Raw genomic sequence first — 18158 nt, 5'->3', positions numbered from 1 at the left:
ATGAGCTCTAGGCCACGCCCCCCGTGGTGTCCCATAGGACTCCATGGGAATGGGTTCACAGAAGCACTGGCACCGCTTCTAATGTTGCCGGTGCTTCCGTGACAACTCTGCTTTCCAGGGATGTTGCACCTGACAGGTCAGACCTGCCAGGCGCACAGGCCTTGCAAAGCAGAGTTGTAGTCTGCTGGTCCGAAAGGGTGCTGCTACATTGCTACCGACACCCTTATTTCCGGATCGGCAGACTTATAATGAGGCCAATTGTATGCTCACCATTGCTATTTTATGATAATATTAGTAACACTCACCTTTGATGTGGTACAAATCACAAACTGAATAGTCTGTTGGCGCTTGATAATAGGTGGTATTATTATCCAAGGCAATGCTGATAATGTTACTACACATTTTGTTTCTGCATATGCTTATATTTGTATTGTATTCATTTGCAAGAATTGTACAATGTACAATAAAGTACAAGTGTATCATTTTATATTCCTTCAAACTTTTGATTCATAGGTGGCATCCCAGAGCCTCCTTTTGTAGTCAAAAACTGTTGCTATAGATATTGTTAGATGTCGATTGTGTATAAACACACATCAGTCTGAGTGATGCGTCATTGTAGCCTACTTGAATATTTTACTGGCATTGTCATCTTCTGAAAGGTGAATACTTTGTGCCTTAGTTGCAAATGGTTTCCTCTGCTGTAAATATAGTGGCAAGAGTCCCAGGTATTGCATTCTGGAAAGTACCATCTTTTGGTTGCTCTGCCTTTTTGTTTTGTTTGAAGGATGTGCCTTTTTGTGTTAAATACTGTAATCGCTTTCCATGGAGTGTATGTTATTGCAATCCTGTTGCCATGGCATGAGATTTGTTTGTGGATTTGTCACTTCTCTAGTCATATGAAATCCAAACAATAAAGGGCCTGATTCATGGACGTGTTTTATAATGGCGCAATCCCATAGGAAGACGTTCCATGAATCAGGTATATAGTCTTTGCTAAAGCTTGTTAATATTTTCAGTTGACACATTAGGTTTTACAGTTCCTTGATATACTCTAAGATCGTTTGGTTGCAAATTAGCATTTGCTGGTCACAGTAATGTGAATGAGTCAAATGTTTTCTTTGAAGTTGAAGTGTGAGTTTACAAAATACTTTTTTTTTATCTCGGCTAATTGTCTCTCTTTCTCTGCCCCATTGAGCTTTACGAAAACTGGCACCATGGACAGCCAGACAGCTACTTCCTATCCGGAGAAGACTGTGTAGTGATTGTATGGCATGATGGCGGTCAGTGGAGTGATGTGCCCTGCAATTACCACCTTTCATTCACCTGTAAGATGGGCCTCGGTAAGTATGGTTCAGAACGATTCTCACATGAGGTTTCATTATGATTAGGCTCGTAAAATAAATGTAAAGAGATATTACGAACCACTTTCATTTTGCAAGAATTCCTTAATTTGCTTAATTTTGAAAATGCACGCCCCCCCAGATCACAATCCATGGTTTAACAACATGGAATTCAAGAAACCTGCATTTCAAGGTAGATTCTTGCAGTCGGCAACTGTCGATTTACACTGTCCCTTAGTCACAAGAATAGGGGAATTTAAGTCACCGTCTATGGCCCCAATATATCTAATTTCTAGGGCCCTTTGAACATGAGGAAGGTTAATGAGGGAAAACATCCCTATGGCCATATTACACAAATTACACTTCAAGCACAAAAGTAGTTTGCTCTTTGTGAACATTTGGTGAGATCGGAGCAACACACTAGAGCAAGGCAATTCCTGAAAAAGGAAATGCACGAAAACAATACATTCTCTCATTCCCTGCATGGAGTGTTCACCTGGGTGCTTGTGCATGCTCTCATTATGGGGACACACACAGAGGAAATAGGGCACTGCGTGATGTGTTGATTGTTCTCCAACCAATGGGTGGCAGAAATGTAGTGCCCCACCCACGGGGGCTTTTGAGTCAGGGCATGGAGGGTTCCAGGCACAGGCTGTAACTGCCACTCTGCAAAGCTTCCTATCACCAGGCCCCCTAGATGGCAAGGGAAGCAGGGAGCACCCCGGCCTTAAGCGATTGGGTAAAGCTGCATCTCTATGATGTGGACTCCCTACTTTTTTATTCGATGCATGCCCACAGTTGTACATGGCCCCAAATGTTGCATTGGCACTCGCATAAATGGCTTGTGTGCATAATTGCACATAATACGATCCCTTAATTCCAATTGGAAATGTTCCAGAAGCCCCAACATTTAGAAGAAGCACATTTCAGTATGAGAAGATGGCTTCTAGCTAAATTGTCTCTCGTGAAACTAGAAAAGGTTTCTTAACATAAGCCAGCTCTGCGTTACTCCGAAAACTACCTTACCCAGCATATGTAGTTGTAAAACATAGGAGCACTGCCAGTATCAAAGGGCTTCTAAAATATATTCAAGTAGCACATTGGTAGCTTAAATCCATTCACAGAATGCTGGTAGTATCAGTATGAACCTGGCAGGCAGAGCGCTGTTGTGTTTCAAACTGCATAAGGTCACCACAGACCTGGAATACATGGCATGGTGACTGGGGGAGCAGGTAAATGCCAAAGGGAAGTGTGTATGTGAGGGGGAGGACTGGGGTAAGTAGTGGGTGAAATCTCAGGTCAGAGACAGACAGGGGAATGAAAGCAGCAAGCGGAGAAAAAGTTGCTGTGGCGGTAGGTGTAGGCGGGAGGGGGTCTCACCCTGAATATGAGGAGAGGGTCATGGCAGTGCCAGCGAAAGTGAGACCCACTAGAGGTTTTCTCCTGCGAAGGAGAGAATCATAAGACTGCTGGTGGACTATCTATCTATATCTATATTCAGTGAAAAACCCGTAGTTAAAGAGACGTTAATGTGAAATAACTTGAATGCAACAAAACCTTGAAATGTTGCAGACAATTCAGTCAAAGCCCCCTGTTGCGCAGCATATGACCCCAATAATGACAACAGAGATTACATCATTGCTGTACAGTGGTGGTTCGCCGATTCCTGCAATAACGTGGAAAAACGCTTGGAATTTAAAAGTCTTCCATGTCCTCACAGTTGTGTACCCCTTCTTTTTTCCAGGTCCCCTCACTCCACTAAATTGCTTTTTCCTTACCTAACCCTCTCCCATTACCCCTTTTAGTCATTGCTTTGTGTGACGCACATTTGTTTTTGCGCACATCTTGCAGCGTTGATGCTGTAATCTTGTGAGATCCCCAAGGTCTTCCCCAGATGAACCAAAAATGTTCTGCCCATAACTAGCTCCCCAACCCACCTCCAAATCCCCAACTTTTACACGGTTTCTGCTTTCAAACTCAAAACCTCCAGTCTGATGTGATTGCTATTGCTATTGCTATTGCTATTTATGAAGCGCCTACAGCCAGGCTATCTAACTGCTGTCATTCAAAACAATCAGTGTTACACCAGGAGTTTTGTGTCGAGAAGATTCTTAGACGCTCTAAGGTCATGGGGGTGTTCATTTCAAAGCTTGATGGCATCCCTTTTCCTTCTCCAAATAGTGTTTTCAGTTCTTTCATTTTCACCTTCTCCCAGTAGTATGGGTGGAAATGCTTGCATCGTTAAAATAAAATGGCGGGTTTTTCATTTCTGAAACCCAAACCAGTCCCGTAAACAAGTGAACGCTTCGTGCCTAATTTGTTTTTTATTTGGTCCACATCTGTGCAGTGGTTTTGGGACTTCAGCTTTCTCAAAATGTTACCTTTTCTCTATGGGAAAATTTATGAGAGTAGGCCAAAAACAGTATTCTCTGCTTTCCCAACAATATTTTCATTTTCTAACTAATCTTTCCCAACATTTTCAGACTGGGGGGCTGTGACAAACCTTTTGTTTGGAAAATATCAGTGAAATCAGGCCACAAAGTCAAAAGTTATTATCAATAGAATTTGCGGATTTCCTTTGGTTCATAGGTATCATCTTAACTATAGGGCCGCAAATGCGGCCCAATAATAGTATATTCTATAGGGGAGTGTTTCATGATTTCATGCTCCGTCACAGACTCAAGTGCTTTGAGATGTTAAGACAATATGTCATAGAAAACATTGAAAACACAATGATTTTGAGGAGTCAGCACTAGGTCTAAAGAGGTTTACTAGGAAGACATTAGATCACCTACATTTTACCCTCTTTCCCCCATTCTGTCCCTCCTTTCATAAATGTTACTAAACTGACACATAACTGCCATTCATTAGGAATGTACTCCCTAGTGCCAATTTACAGACACCTCTCTTCTATGCATTCAAATAAAATCTTAATAAAATCTTAATAATATTATATTAATGAAAAGTGGAAAAGCCTGAGCACAAGGGCCATTGTGTGCAAAGGAGGACATTTTCAGAGTGTACATACATTGTGTGGTCTATGTGGTCGTGTAGTTTTTCACACAAAAAGTTCTAAGTGACAATGTTCTTCATTTTACACATGAACATCGCAACATAGATATTTTTAGACTCCCTTCTGATGGTGTATTCATGAAAATTGTCCCTGTGTCAGCAAGATATTGCATGTGTGAACTGTGGTTATTTCACCATTTACACACAATGAATACAAATTGCCACCAAACTTTCCAGACAGTTACATGATTCCCAAATCTACTACCTCCCCGAATGTCAGTCTCATGACATTTTCGGAGAAGGTACCACAGCATTTTCGATTGTAACTGAAGTCCCAAAATGTTGATTTTTATGACAATTATGGCAACACAACAGCCCTGAGAAATGCTTTAAAATGACATTTGAATGGCCTCTGTGCGACTTCTTGTTGCTATGAAACTCCCTTAAGTACGAGTCTGCATACACCCTTATTGAAATCTCTTAATTATATGCATATGTTTCAGTTCCTTTGTCCTCTCGGTTTCATTTCTCTTGAAACATGTGTTCAGGGCTCTCTACTCTCTCATTGTTGACTTTAGCTGCAATTATCCCATCAGCCTTTGTCCTCTCACTGCTAAGGGTCATCCTTCTGTTCATCTCAGGCACCAGACCCCCAATACATTCCTTAATCACTGCTTGAGTGTTCTGCATAGCACTGACTCCTTCTCAGGAAATCGAAACTTACAATCATACATTTCCTGGGCCCATAAGGCCTTTACATGTTGCATCTGAACGAAAATACAGTGTTTTCGTGTGTGAGATGCAGCAGACAAAAACCACATAGTACACTGGATAGAAGTTATGGCATTACTTGCCGGTAAGATAGTTCAGCGGGTTGAGTGCTTGCTGCTGCGATCTGAGCGTGATCTGCCGGTTCAGGTTCGAATCATTCGTACCAATTTCGGTTGGATGATATTGTATGTGAATATGTGCTCTGTAAAGCGCTTTGAATAAAGGTGCTATATAAATAACACATCATTATCATTAAAGCAATGGCTAGGGGTGGGGAAGCAGACAATTAATTGGTAGTTTGGGGGGGGGGTGGTTATGCTCCAAGAGCCAAACGCTAGTGATGCCAGCAAAAGCCTCATACTTGGCCTCATGCCGCCTTACTCCACGACACACAATCTATACCTGTCAGTCTGGATCCCCATCCTCACAACATAAAATCCATACTTGCTGTCCTGCTTCCCCACCTGTGCACATTTCATAAACGGTTGGTATAGTAATTATTCCTGGAGCAACAAGATAGTCTAAGCATATGAATGGGACCTTTTCTACAGCACAAACAGAACTAAATCACTGCTGGTATACTCCACATTTGGTAGATGGGGAAAATTAGTCACATTGAAATAAAGTGATTTGCTCAGGAACACAATGGGCCTCATTACGAGTCGGCCGTGCCGGAATCCGGTGATTCCATGACGTCGGTTACTCCACTTCCGTGACCGCAAGGTTGCGGAAATAAGGGCCGATTACGGCACTTGGGTCGCGCGCAACACACCGAGGCGGAAACGGAGTCACCACCGTCATGTAAACACCCGCACACATGGACTTTATGCCACAGAAAACGGTGCTAAACCCGTGTCCGCCCCCGCCGACACGGAAACACCAGAAGCGGAAACACCAACACCGGAAGCGGAAACAGCATGACCGTGGGAAAAAAACGGAAAGAGAGGCGGCCATTATACAAAGCACAATCCACTGCCATCCTCAGACACCACAGGTCAGATTACCTCCCTGAGACTGACAACTCATCGAATGGCATCCAGGATACCATCACGCAGACAGTGAAAGCCGCGCTTTAGTGAGGCTGAGTTCACAGTTCTGGTGGACCACATTGTTGAGCATGCGGAAATGCTCTTTAGTGCAGACCAGAGGCGCGCTACTCAGCAATGGCGCAAGGAGGTGTGGGAGGAGGCAGCACGCAAGTGCACAGCAGTCGGTGTGACCACACGCTCTGTGAAGGACTGCCATAAGAGGTGGGATGACTTCAGGCTCCGGGTGCGCAACCTCATGACTGCACACCGGCAACACAGCACTGGCACTGGCGGAGGCCCTGCATCTCCTCTCAAGTTGCAACCGTGGGAGGAGCGCTGCAGCAGTGTCATGTACCTCGAAGGCATCCACGGCATAGGAGAAGCAGAGGCAGGAGTGAGCCCACCTGCACATGCTGGTAAGTGCACATAGTACAAAGCCATAAGTGTGAATGGGAGTGACCCAATGGACCCACTCACAATGCCCCCCCCAAACAGGGCAGGAGTGACCCAATGGACCCACTCACAATGCCCCCCCCCTAACAGGGCAGGAGTGACCCAATGGACCCACTCACAATGCCCCCCTCACCCCCAACAGGGCGGGAGTGACCCAATGGACCCACTGACTGGCCATATGACAAGTAACACATCCCCAAAGCATGAACCCTGGAAATGCACACAGTGCGTGCCTGACTGAAAGCAGACACACACACACCTGAGTGCATCAATAGTCACAAGTGTGTACATGCAAGTGGTCATGGATTATCATGTTGGATGCATGTGTTGGACACATCTAGTAACATCACACAACTAACAGCATGCCCTCTGTATCCCCACAGTCGAGACAAGTGACAGCGATGACCAAGAGGCAACGCAGCGGCCAGCTGCACGCGCCCAACTCGGCACTTCTGCCCAGGAGGATGATGCTAGCTGCTCCAGCACACAAGGACCGGCTGCATCAGGCAAACCGGCTGCATCAGGCACACTGGCTACATCAGGCACACCGGCTACATCAGGCTCACCAGCATACCCATGCAGGCACCCACCCTAGCCCTGGATGATGATTCGCAGCCAATCTGCACAGCTGAGGAGGCTGCATCAAGTGATGGAAGTGGCCCGGCCATGCAGGCCGAAGCAGTACAACAGAGTGAGGAGGACAACATGGATGAGGTGTCACCCATCCATGGCCTACAGTTCAGCCCCAAGAACTGCACAGCCCCATGTGCTCCCCAACTCCCTCCATGGCTGAGCTCAGTACAGCACCTTGAGCAATAACAGGCCACTCTGATGCAGCTGGTGGAAAGTCAGCTGGAGGAGGCCAGGCTGCAGCGTGAGGAGGCCGTGCATCAGCGGGAGGAGGCCAGGCTACAGCGTGAGAGCAATGCTACGTCGGTGCGGTGGCTCTCCAGGTCGATTGGACTATTTGCATCCACCATTGTCACCCTGGCACGCCATGTCAGGGAAGCGAACAGTGTGCAATCCAGCATTGCTCAGTCAATGTTGGTAGCCCAGCAGGCGTTTCAAGGGCGCTTGCCCACAGTCACACCGACAGTCACCTCAGCCAGCACCACCCCATCCAGCTCTGCCACTGCCAGGACACGGAGGCGTTCTAGTCGGGTGACTGGAGCCGCCAGCAAGGACACGGCACCGCATAAGCGCACCCGCAAATAGTGGCATGTGGGGATGCCAGTCAACATGACATTTGGGGACACCATGGGTGTAGGGGGGTGGGTACGTTTGGGTGGTGGGGGAGGTCCATTAGGGGGTTAAGTTGTTTGGGGCCTGGTTGGGGGTGTGTACGTTTGGGTGGTGGGTGGGCACGGGTGTACAGCTTACCCACCCAATGCACTTTCTTACCTGGTTTATCGAAAATACAACACCTTTGAAAAGTACCATAATGAGAGGACATCTGATATGATATGATATGGCATTTGTAACGCGCCTATACACATCTGTCATTTCATATGCAGTACAATTAAATGGTATTTCCGGTCCTAAATTTTTATTGTCCCTACGGGTCGACCATGTGTTCTTAAACATTAATCAGTCGATCGTAGTAAAATTTGCTATGGACCTGATCCGACCTTTCGTCCACTAAACAAATGATAAATCTCACTTTTACATAAATAGACAATTATCTCCATATTTATGGTTCTCTAGGGCTGCAAAGCATGCAGACAATATACAAAGATGGAGTGTAGAATTCAAGGGCTTTACACAGAATGCTGCAAAGTAAGAATGTATGCACGTTCACAGTGAAGGTCAGCTGCTTCGATTTATTGCTCGCAGGCCGGAGTGGCCCACGACTGGCAGTATAAGGTTCTATTGTTTTTTTACTTTGACAGACAGGCACCGTGCCTAAAGACTTCTTTTGAAGGAGGGGTGCAATAACGTAAGAGATGATAAGGATGAAATTTCAGAAACGAGACCGATTTTCATGTTTGTTCACTATAAGAAAGATCGTTGGCACAGAAGGAGTGGTATTTAGGGACTGCATTACGCCTAGACAATAGAAAATGCAAATCTAATGTAAGTAACCCTTTAGATGATTTTATCCCGGAATATATTAACAATAGCGTAGCGTTAAAGGCCGGTTAAGTTGGACTTGTTCGTTCAATGTGGCATTTTGTACCGCGCACTATCAACGCCAAAGTAGTCCCCTGGCGCACAGGCGGCTCTGAAAAAGGCGGAGGAGAGGGGGTGCGTTAGTGGGAATAAGGTAACATGCTCCTTTGCACTATCCTCGCTAGCAAATAATTTCAGGCCCAATAAATGAAATGAATAGTTTTAATGAAGATCGGCTGGAGAGACTAATTTTTGTTTTTAATACAGGTACATCCTTCCCTACTGCCAATGCCATCATTTCCAGCCCCCAGCCGACGGGTTTTTGTTTTTGCTATGTCACCCCGAGTGGGACGGGCATGCCCAGACGTGGGTCCCGTGCCTGCTGGGCCTAGAGACCCAAGCTACTCCTCACTGATGAGGCCCAACAAGCCCGAAACATGTTTGGGGATGCTTGTGGTCTCGTGCAGAAGGGATGTGACCTAGCAGTTCGGGCTGGACTACGCTTTTGGGGGTGGGACCAAGTCTGATTTGCATATGGTCTTTCCCCTTCTGTAATGGCTTGGCAGGTGAAGAACGATGGTCTGGAGGGTTGCCCAGAGCAATGCCAGAGGTTAAGATTCATTCTAAACCTTCCAGCCATCACCTCTTTGTTTTTGCTATGAAAGTTCCTGCATATAGGACAATTACCATGTGTGATCATTCTCCATACCGTAATTATCACATGTGAAATCGCTCAAGGTGATATGCAATCCCTGTGGAATCCCCTCAGACTGCAAAATGACTGTAAATCATGCCTGACCTTCGGGTTACAGCATGCAGTAACAGTACTTGACTTTGGTAGTAATTCCTCTAAAAATACTGCCAATCTCTAAATGAGGCCCTTTCTTGACCTCAATCACATAACGAAGGCACTGAGTAACACAGAAGGCATATCTCCTACTCCTTCTGAATTGATGACACACCCTTAACAGATGTGAGGTAGAACCCCCACACACATTTCTGTGAAATGGAGACTGAATTGCATGCTCATGATATTCCCAATGTTCATACTAGAAGAAATTGTGTGCTATCGACCACACCAGTCCATTAAGTACTGCATGTGGTTATTGGACCGCTCCGCTCAACAGGACCCAAAGACAAATGCAGTAGAAGAGATACATCTTTACAAACATATTTACTGCTAACGTGAATTAAAGTCCCCATCTTTTGCTGCGTCAAACACAAATAGCATAAGCTCTGCCCCAGCGGAGTGAATGTAATAAGGTTTGACTCAACTCACAAATTGAGCAGAGGGCGTTGCTCTCAATACAAGCTCCTTCCATCCCAGAGTGTATATATAGGGCGGGAGCATCAGATCTGAAGTAAAATGCAGCAACTACATGGGGTGACAAACACATTACATGAATAGTCACAGAGAGCGGCAACGCTTTGGAAGCAACACAGTGGCCTCAAAAAATTTACAATTGACTGTGCTGCTTGTTGTGGTGTTAGTTGGACCTTACAGCATCATTTTGCCCTAATCCACCAGCATAAGGGACGACTGCCATAAGAGCAGACACATTCTGCAGGCCCATGTATGCCCTATGTGACTGCTTCATTCTTTGCATTCACCCTAGGGCATGCAACCTTCCTCTGTGTGAGTGGATAGCTGGCCTAGGACCATGCACTCTATGGAAGTACATGAAACAATATTACAGGCTGAAGCCTGGTCCAACCAGGGTCTCTGCCTCTCCCATCAGATGCTTCCAGGCAGCACCGAGCCGCAGAGTTTGCTATTTCACTTTGTTTTCAGTTGGCTGCCCACCCTGTAGTAGCCAGCCAGGCATGGGGGGGGCATTTTCCCCCTTTGCCCCTTCCAAGCCTGCCCTATGAAGCCTCCATTCTGCCTTTTCGAACATCGTTGGGTCTTGTGTTGTCTACAAAATAGGAATCACTAACAAAGTCCATTAATCTGTACGGATAATTGTTTCCAAGTCATATGATATGATATGATATGATATGATATGATATGATATGATATGGCATTTGTAACGCGCCTATACACAAGTGTTTCAAGGCACGACGAGGCTGGGGGGAATAGGGGGAGACAGACAACGATCCTACTAGGCCAGGTGTCATTCAGATCGCACAAGTGCAGGGGTAGAGGGGAAGGGAAAAGTGCAAGGGGAAAGGGAGAGGGGAAAGTGCAGTACAGGGTTATAAGCAAAAAAATATATAAATAACAAGGGCCAGCTGGTGGCAAGTGCGAGGTAAGTGCAGACAAGTGCTAGGGAAGGGGGGCTGCAGGGATACAGACACAGTCCTGCAGTGCAGGGGTTGCCCGGGAGGCAGTGCAGGTGAGAGTGGCTGGGCAGGGACCGAGAACGGTGAGTGGCCCAGTTGCAGTTTCAGCAATTTTAGCAGGGGAGAGGGGGAGAGAAAGCGGAGGCAAAGAGGAAGGTTTTGAGGTGCTTCCGTAACCGGAGATGGTTCTCCTCAAGTTTCAAGGAGGCAGGAAGGCTGTTCCAGAGGGAGGCCTCTGCAGAGGAGAGAGATCTGCCCCCAACTCGTTGTTTGGAGAAGTGGCTGACCCTGAGGGAGTTGGAGGCGGATGAGCGAAGAGCTCAAGAAGGAAGATATTTAGGAAGGGAGAGTTGAAGGTATTTTGGCCCAACGACCCAGACGGCCTTGTGGACAATGCAGAGGGTTTTGAACTTGATCCTCGCAGTCACTGGGAGCCAGTGTAGTGATTTCAGTCCTGGAGAGATACGGTGCCTGGGCTTGAGGCCAAGGACAAGTCTTGCAGTCCTGTTCTGGATGAGTTGCAAAGGGCAGAGAGTAGAGGCGGGCAGATTTAGATAGAGCCTGTTACAGTAGTCCAGCTTCGAGAGAACCAGGGCTCTAGAGACAGTGAGCTTCTGGGGGAAGGAGAGGAAAGGAAGGATGTCTCTGAGGAGGTGTAGCTGGTAGTGTGACTTCTTAGAGAGGTCAGATATGTGAGGAGAGAAGGAGAGTGTAGAGTCGAAGATGACCCCAAGGTTTTTTGCCTTGCAGGTAATAGCGGGAAGAGGGCCAAGAGAGAGGCCAGCCAGAGAGCTGCAGGGAAGAGTTCAGTTATTCAGCCATCCATAGTGTGTAACCTGGCCTCTATCTACAATACCTCCCTTGGCTTTAGGTTGTTCCATCTTAGGCCATTCTTAAAGATGCTCGCTGCGCTTGGGCCTGTTAGCTAAACATTCAGGTTGCTACCAGATAGTACAGTCCTCAGCCAAAAGGTGTTGCTGCTTAATTATTACTCTTTTAATGATAATCGATTTATTGACCGTGAAACTTTGAGTGGTTGAGCTAGCAGTCAAGCCTATGACTGTAGATTCCTGTTATATCCCTAAAACCAGACTTTAACTTTATGAGCTATCATACCAGTTTGAATGTATGGGTAACAAAAGGCTCCTCTTTCTATGTCTGGTTGGTTACTCGCTGGAGAGATATTTGTGGAGGCCATTTACAATCCTCCTTGAACCCCCCTCACCCCAAAGCACTAATGCTTTAACATATTTGCACAAGGCTATCGTACTGAATGTTTCAATGTGGTGCCCTGTTGTGTACTAACGTCATAGTTACAGTTTCCATTATTTCCGGATTTTACCACACTTCTGTCTGCAAGGATTTCATGATACTGTTCATGGAAAATGGTTGTCTGCTAAATTGTTCCAAATGTTCCACTAAATTTCGCAATCTTTTGCTTATTTCTTTTTCCCTCATAATTTTAGTATCGTGTGGTCCACCCCCAGAGGTGCCAAATGCCCTTCGATTTGGGAAGCTCAAGACACGTTACGAGATTGGTTCTATTGTGCGGCATAGGTGCCACGATGGCTTTATTAAGCGCAGATCAGCTATAATCCGGTGCCAGGCAGATGGCCAATGGGAGAAACCACAACTCTCCTGCAGTCCAAGTGAGTAGCTCGGACCAAATCACTGTTTGCGGGAAACGGGCAAATTAATGGTATCAATTGCTCGCATGCACTAGGACTCTGTAATAAAATGCCAGTGTAATTCAGGTTGGCCTGCCTCACTTCTGCAGTTTAGGAAGAAACTGAAAATCCAGCTTTTTCCAGAACACTCTGTTGGTCATTGAACCCATGACAGCCCATCTTCTGCGCCACTCACGTTGTCGTCTCTCTGCATTCTCCACCTTCACTGTACAGTGCCCCATTGCTTGCTAGGAAGGTTGTCACTATGTAAGGCCTATACACACACATTGGGATGGTGTCCGATAGGATAGCACAATGGCATTTTGGATTGAATGCAGAACATTTTAATACAAGTGTACATTCTCCCTAAAATGCTTGGCATCGTGCCCTTTAGCCATGGAAGCTGATGACTGTGTGCATGCCCTTCCTGAATAGGTAAATCTAAGCAAAGCTATGTAGCTTCAACCTCCAGTGGCTTCTCTCCTGTAGACACATTTATTTTAAATGAAAAAAGAGTTGCAGAGGTGTATTTGTCAACACAATTTGCCCAGGCCACTGGGTGCAAATCTAGTGTTTACAGGCAGCTCTTTAGACGAACACGTAAGATATTCCTTCATTCCATATGCCAAGTGATCCACAGTATCCAGGAGCATGTTTTCACAGAAAATCATTGATGTGCCCAACAGGAATGTGTGTGCCAACATAAACTGTGAATGTAGAGTAGACAAATAGCTGTGTCTCTTTACCGAGCTATGGTGGCTGCGTCACAAAACAGTTTAAAATCTGCTCACCTGCATGTATGTGGTAGCTCGATTTGTGGAGAAGAGTAAATGGGCCCCTTAAGAAAAAATGAAAACATGGCCCAAAGTTTGGCCTAAGACAAGGACCCAACTACAGCACCTACAAGGTTTTGACAGAATACATAGCAGGACATTTTTGAGTCTACCTTACTTTGACAGCAGGGACCCCCTACTTGTGCACCTTTTTGTCATTTGTGTGGTGGAGTGAAAAAGGAGCAGGGCAAAAGGCAGCGTACAGACGTGTCGCTACTTTTTACCCTCCCCTTTTTCACTCCACAATGCAAATTGCGTAAACTCTGGCTTCCATGCACCCATGCCAGTCAGCGTTTACAATGAATTCCTATGGAATCTCCGTGCTTTTTGCTGGTGCTAAAGGCCAGCGGACTCCATAAGAATCCCCAGCAATTGCGACAGCATGAAAATCCATGATGACTCAAACAATGGAGTATTTTTATGGTGGAGAGGAAGGGAACGCAGAATTGTGCATTTTGTTCCCCCAATTTTAAACGCTATACTCGAAAATCAGTTATGATGTAAAAAACATGCGTAAAAGCCTTACCCAAGTTTTTTTACACAAATGTTTTACATTACGCTGAGCTCAAAATGATCTCTAATGGATCTGAACTTGTAGTTGTTTTATTAATGTCTGTGAAGCGAAGGACTTTTCTGTTATTTCTTTTGGTGCACAGATCTGGCTACATGTCACCCGACATGTCCCTGAGCAAGTAGAGGTCAAAGCAAGAAAATCAATGTTTCTACTATCAAACGCTCTGCTCGGCAGAGACATAATGAGTGTATTGAAATGTTTTATTTAGTTCACTTGGTACTCGTTTCTGCTATTTAAAGATTATTAGTACCCGGCATTGTGAATCCACGGGACACACTTAACGTGGATTGGCTCGTTTCCAAACCATACCACAGTGTAATCCTGTGGACGCATGTACGCGCTTCGCCTGCCAGGTACACTGCCTCACTTACCTTCAAACGCCGCCATTTCGCCCTCATTATATACCGTGTCTTTGACTCCGAAGCAACGCGGCACGGCAGTGAAAACATTCCGCTGTAAACGCCGTCCGGAAACAACCCTCACGCTCAATCCACCTTCACACTCCAGGTAAAGGTCCGTATTGGACACAAACATCAACTTCTCCATTACAGGAGACCTTTCCATAGAGGAGTGGCTTAATGAGGAAAGCATGGAAAGAGAAGTAGGACCAACTACTTCATCAAACAATTGCTACTATGTAAACAGTAATGCCTCATGTGCCATTGCCAAGCGCCATTTTCAGTACCTGATGACGAGCTTGATGTACTGGAATTGAATAGATGTGAGCAAAATACTCAAAGTGCAACAAAATGGGCAGTTGACACTTTGAAGGGCTGGCTTCCCCAGCAAGGATATTGCATTTCTTTTGAAATAGAATCACTTGAAACTCTAGCTTCATACCTTTGTGCATTTTATGCCCAGGTGCGCACAGTCCATGGAACACAATACCAACTACAAAGCCAAATATCTCTGCGTTCTGGTATTAATCGTCACCTAAACATTCCCCCCTTTGGCCGAAAACTGAACTTAATACAATCTCCCGAATTCACTGCTGCCAACAATGTGTTCATTGCCATGATTAAAAGACTGCTGCGAAATGGAAAGGATTGAGCACAACACAAATCACCAATCACTTCCAGTGATCTTGCAAAGCTACGTTCATGTGGCATTTTCAATGTAAACTTTCCTCAAACCTCACAATACAAAGTATGGTTTGACATACAAATCCATTTTGCACGACGTGGAAGTGAAGGTCTCCTTTTATTAGCACCCAAAGCATTCTAAATTGTAACAGATGAAAATGACAAACAATACGCAACCCTGACATACAAGGAACTAACTAAAAACCATCACAAACTCTTTGACCAACAACAAAGTCATCTTTGTAGACAGATGTACGCCATTGCCACCGATCCCAATTGTCCTGTAAAATCCCTCCTTCTCTACATGTCAAAATTACCTGTTGATGCTTCATCCTTTTTCGTAATGCCTCGATGCTTTCTGCACAACCAATGCAAAGATGAAGAAATTTGGTACACCAATCGCTCACTTGGAAAAAAACACTCTTGGATCTTTCATGCAAGGTATTAGTGAACATGCACTAATACACAAGTAAAATATATACCAACCACTGCATTTGTGCCACCGCAATTCAACTTCTTTCCAATGCTGTCCTAGACTGTAGAGAAATGATGTCAGTGTCTGGAAAATGTCTCATCAATTTCTAATTACTGGCAACCACAAGCCATACAGTGTAATGCCTGGTCATCAATACTCCACCAAGGGCAATCCACACAACATGTCCAAACCACGTCCCATGGTAGTCTTCCAGTCCACAATGCTCCAAACTGTACGTCTCCTCCCACTTCCTCTACTTCCTTTCCACCGTCATGTCCACCTTCTCTACAAATAAAAGGAACCCTCAATTTTCCAATTGTTCTTTTACCTTTCACGGAAATGTCAACTTTAACAGTGAATGATACCTGTGTACTGCTCATTTAGCAATGTACCTTTCTTGCCTGCAATTGTAATTGCCATATTTTCACGTTTTCTTGCGCCTGTTTAGTACGACCTATAACTTACCACCTTTGTAACCCTAAATGAAATGATCCACAATTTGAAATTGAAATCTCACCTCTTGTTCTTTTTCCTTTTTCAACAACGTATTGCCAATCCTTCCTTGTAAATGTTAATTAAAATGCATTTCAACTCAATAAAAGAACGAACAAATTCATTTCAATTGCTTTTTTCAGGGAAAAAGTGGTGCTCATTCATTTCCTCCAGGATGCACATTAATGTTGTTGTAAACTAAATCTTCTTCCTATAAATGCTATAAAAAGTGCAGCAGGTAGTGTGCATTCTGCACATGTAAGGCAATATGTGAAATGCAGTTTACAGCACTTCACATACTGTCTTACACGTGCAGTTTGCATGCTTAAAAGTATTCCCCCCATTCATTAGCACAGAGCAAGTAGGCTAAAAATGGGGCCCTGTTTCTCCGTGCTAATGAAGCAGTATGCGCGTTCTATTGTTCCTAGAACTAACGCGTACTGCTGCGACACCTTTTCAAATGGCAAAAGAAATGCTGCATGAAAAGGTTTCATCAACCCATTAGTATTCCGAGCCTGCAGACTCCGGAATACTAATGGCAATAAGAGCCTTGCCGGCGGGATTAGCACCTTAGGTAATGCCCCCGGGGCCTGAAGTTACAAGCTCAGCGGTTATTGCCATATTAACAACTGGAAAAAGGAAAGTTCACAGGTGTCCTAGTTGTTGCGGTTAATAAAGTGTAGGGCATAAAAATATGGAAAGGATAGTGAATGGATGTTTTTGCAAGCTGAAGGTGGGCAGTGATTTGCTTGTTGGCGTTCTAATGATGTGCAGTTTTATTTGAGATCCAATCCTGCTCCAGAAATAAGAAGAATGTAAATACAATTGCGTTTTAATCAGTTACCTTCTGGTGTAATTGAGGGTGCTTGGAATAAGCTTGAGCGTGCCAACAGACCTTGCCAGGCATACCACAAGCAAATAGAAACTATTGGCCGTTGCATACCCTATAGAGGACTAGGTCAAATCAATGGTCCTTCTAATGAGAGTACCAATGAATGGGCTAAATTCTGATATGTAAACATTGCCCTTTTTTGCTTTGATGAAGTTGAATTAAGGAGACAATCTTTCTTGCAATGAAGCAGTGTGAAGTGAACCGCTTTCATGCAGCCGATGGTGGAACTGTTTGGTTTAGAAAATGTAATTTTTATGAAGTGGTACATTTTGTTAGTGATGATGTGGTGAACGTTTGATTTTATTATAACTCTTAATCAGAATAGCTATAAGATGTAACAATGCTGCCACCAAAAATCAGGTGACTTCTAAGTATTACTGGTGTTGGAAATAGATTTTTTTTTACCATCGGCAAGATTGCTCTCTCCCTCCACTCCCCCGATCATTTTCTCATGACATTGACAAAACGGATATATCAGCCTTGCCCCAGGACCTGGTCCCGTCTCGCCCTGCTCCCCCTCACTCGCGACCTGCCACATAAGCAGACATACAGTCATGCATGGACACAAAGGCATTTACACATATTTACTCGCATGCAGATTCCCCCACCTCTCATTCTCAGGCATACACAAGCACGCGCTCACAGACACCTGCACCCCTCACCTTTACACATGTTTGCAGACACCAGCACCTCTCCCTTTTATGCAGACACTTGCGGACACTCACAATTCTCACCATTAGGCTCACACACATGCACATTACACTTACACTTAACGTACCTGTTTTGAAGCACAGTCCCTCTGCTACTAAACACACATCCAGGGTCCCGTAAACAAGTACCACATGCTTCTGGAACCAAAATGTCACGTTTCAGGGTCCTAAGCCTGCAGACAGTGTGCATGCCAGGCTCTGAAACAGTTTTGCTTTATCACACCGAGTGGGACAGGTATGCCCATACGTGGATCCAGTGCCTGCTTGGCCTAAAGACCTAAGCAATTGCTCACTGATGACACCCAATGAGTCTGAAACATGACTGGAGATGCTTGTGGACTCATGCAGAAGGGATGTGACCTAACAGTTTGGGCTGCCTATTTGGGGTTGGGATCAACTCTGATTTGCATATGGTCTTTGCCCTTTCTGTAATGGCT

At 45.1% G+C, this 18158-nt stretch overlaps 1 protein-coding gene across 6 annotated transcripts in view; it reads left to right on the top strand.

Moving 5' to 3' along the window:
• Positions 1–18158, top strand: part of BCAN (brevican) — a 386222-nt gene that overhangs the window by 338230 nt on the left and 29834 nt on the right. For 5 of the 6 annotated variants that reach the window (XM_069607163.1, XM_069607162.1, XM_069607164.1 and 2 more), the window contains 2 exons: positions 1196–1340; positions 12463–12645. In XM_069607163.1, the coding sequence (XP_069463264.1) occupies positions 1196–1340; positions 12463–12645 (328 nt within the window). The remainder of the gene's footprint in view (positions 1–1195; positions 1341–12462; positions 12646–18158) is intronic. The other variant, XM_069607165.1, reaches the window with a different exon arrangement.

This window comes from Ambystoma mexicanum, chromosome 1p, assembly GCF_040938575.1.
Source record: "Ambystoma mexicanum isolate Mex_15411 chromosome 1p, UKY_AmexF1_1, whole genome shotgun sequence".
In the NCBI taxonomy this organism is placed as follows: Eukaryota; Metazoa; Chordata; class Amphibia; order Caudata; family Ambystomatidae; genus Ambystoma; species Ambystoma mexicanum.
Note: the sequence above shows the minus strand (reverse complement) of the source record. Positions and strands in the feature narration are given on the sequence as shown.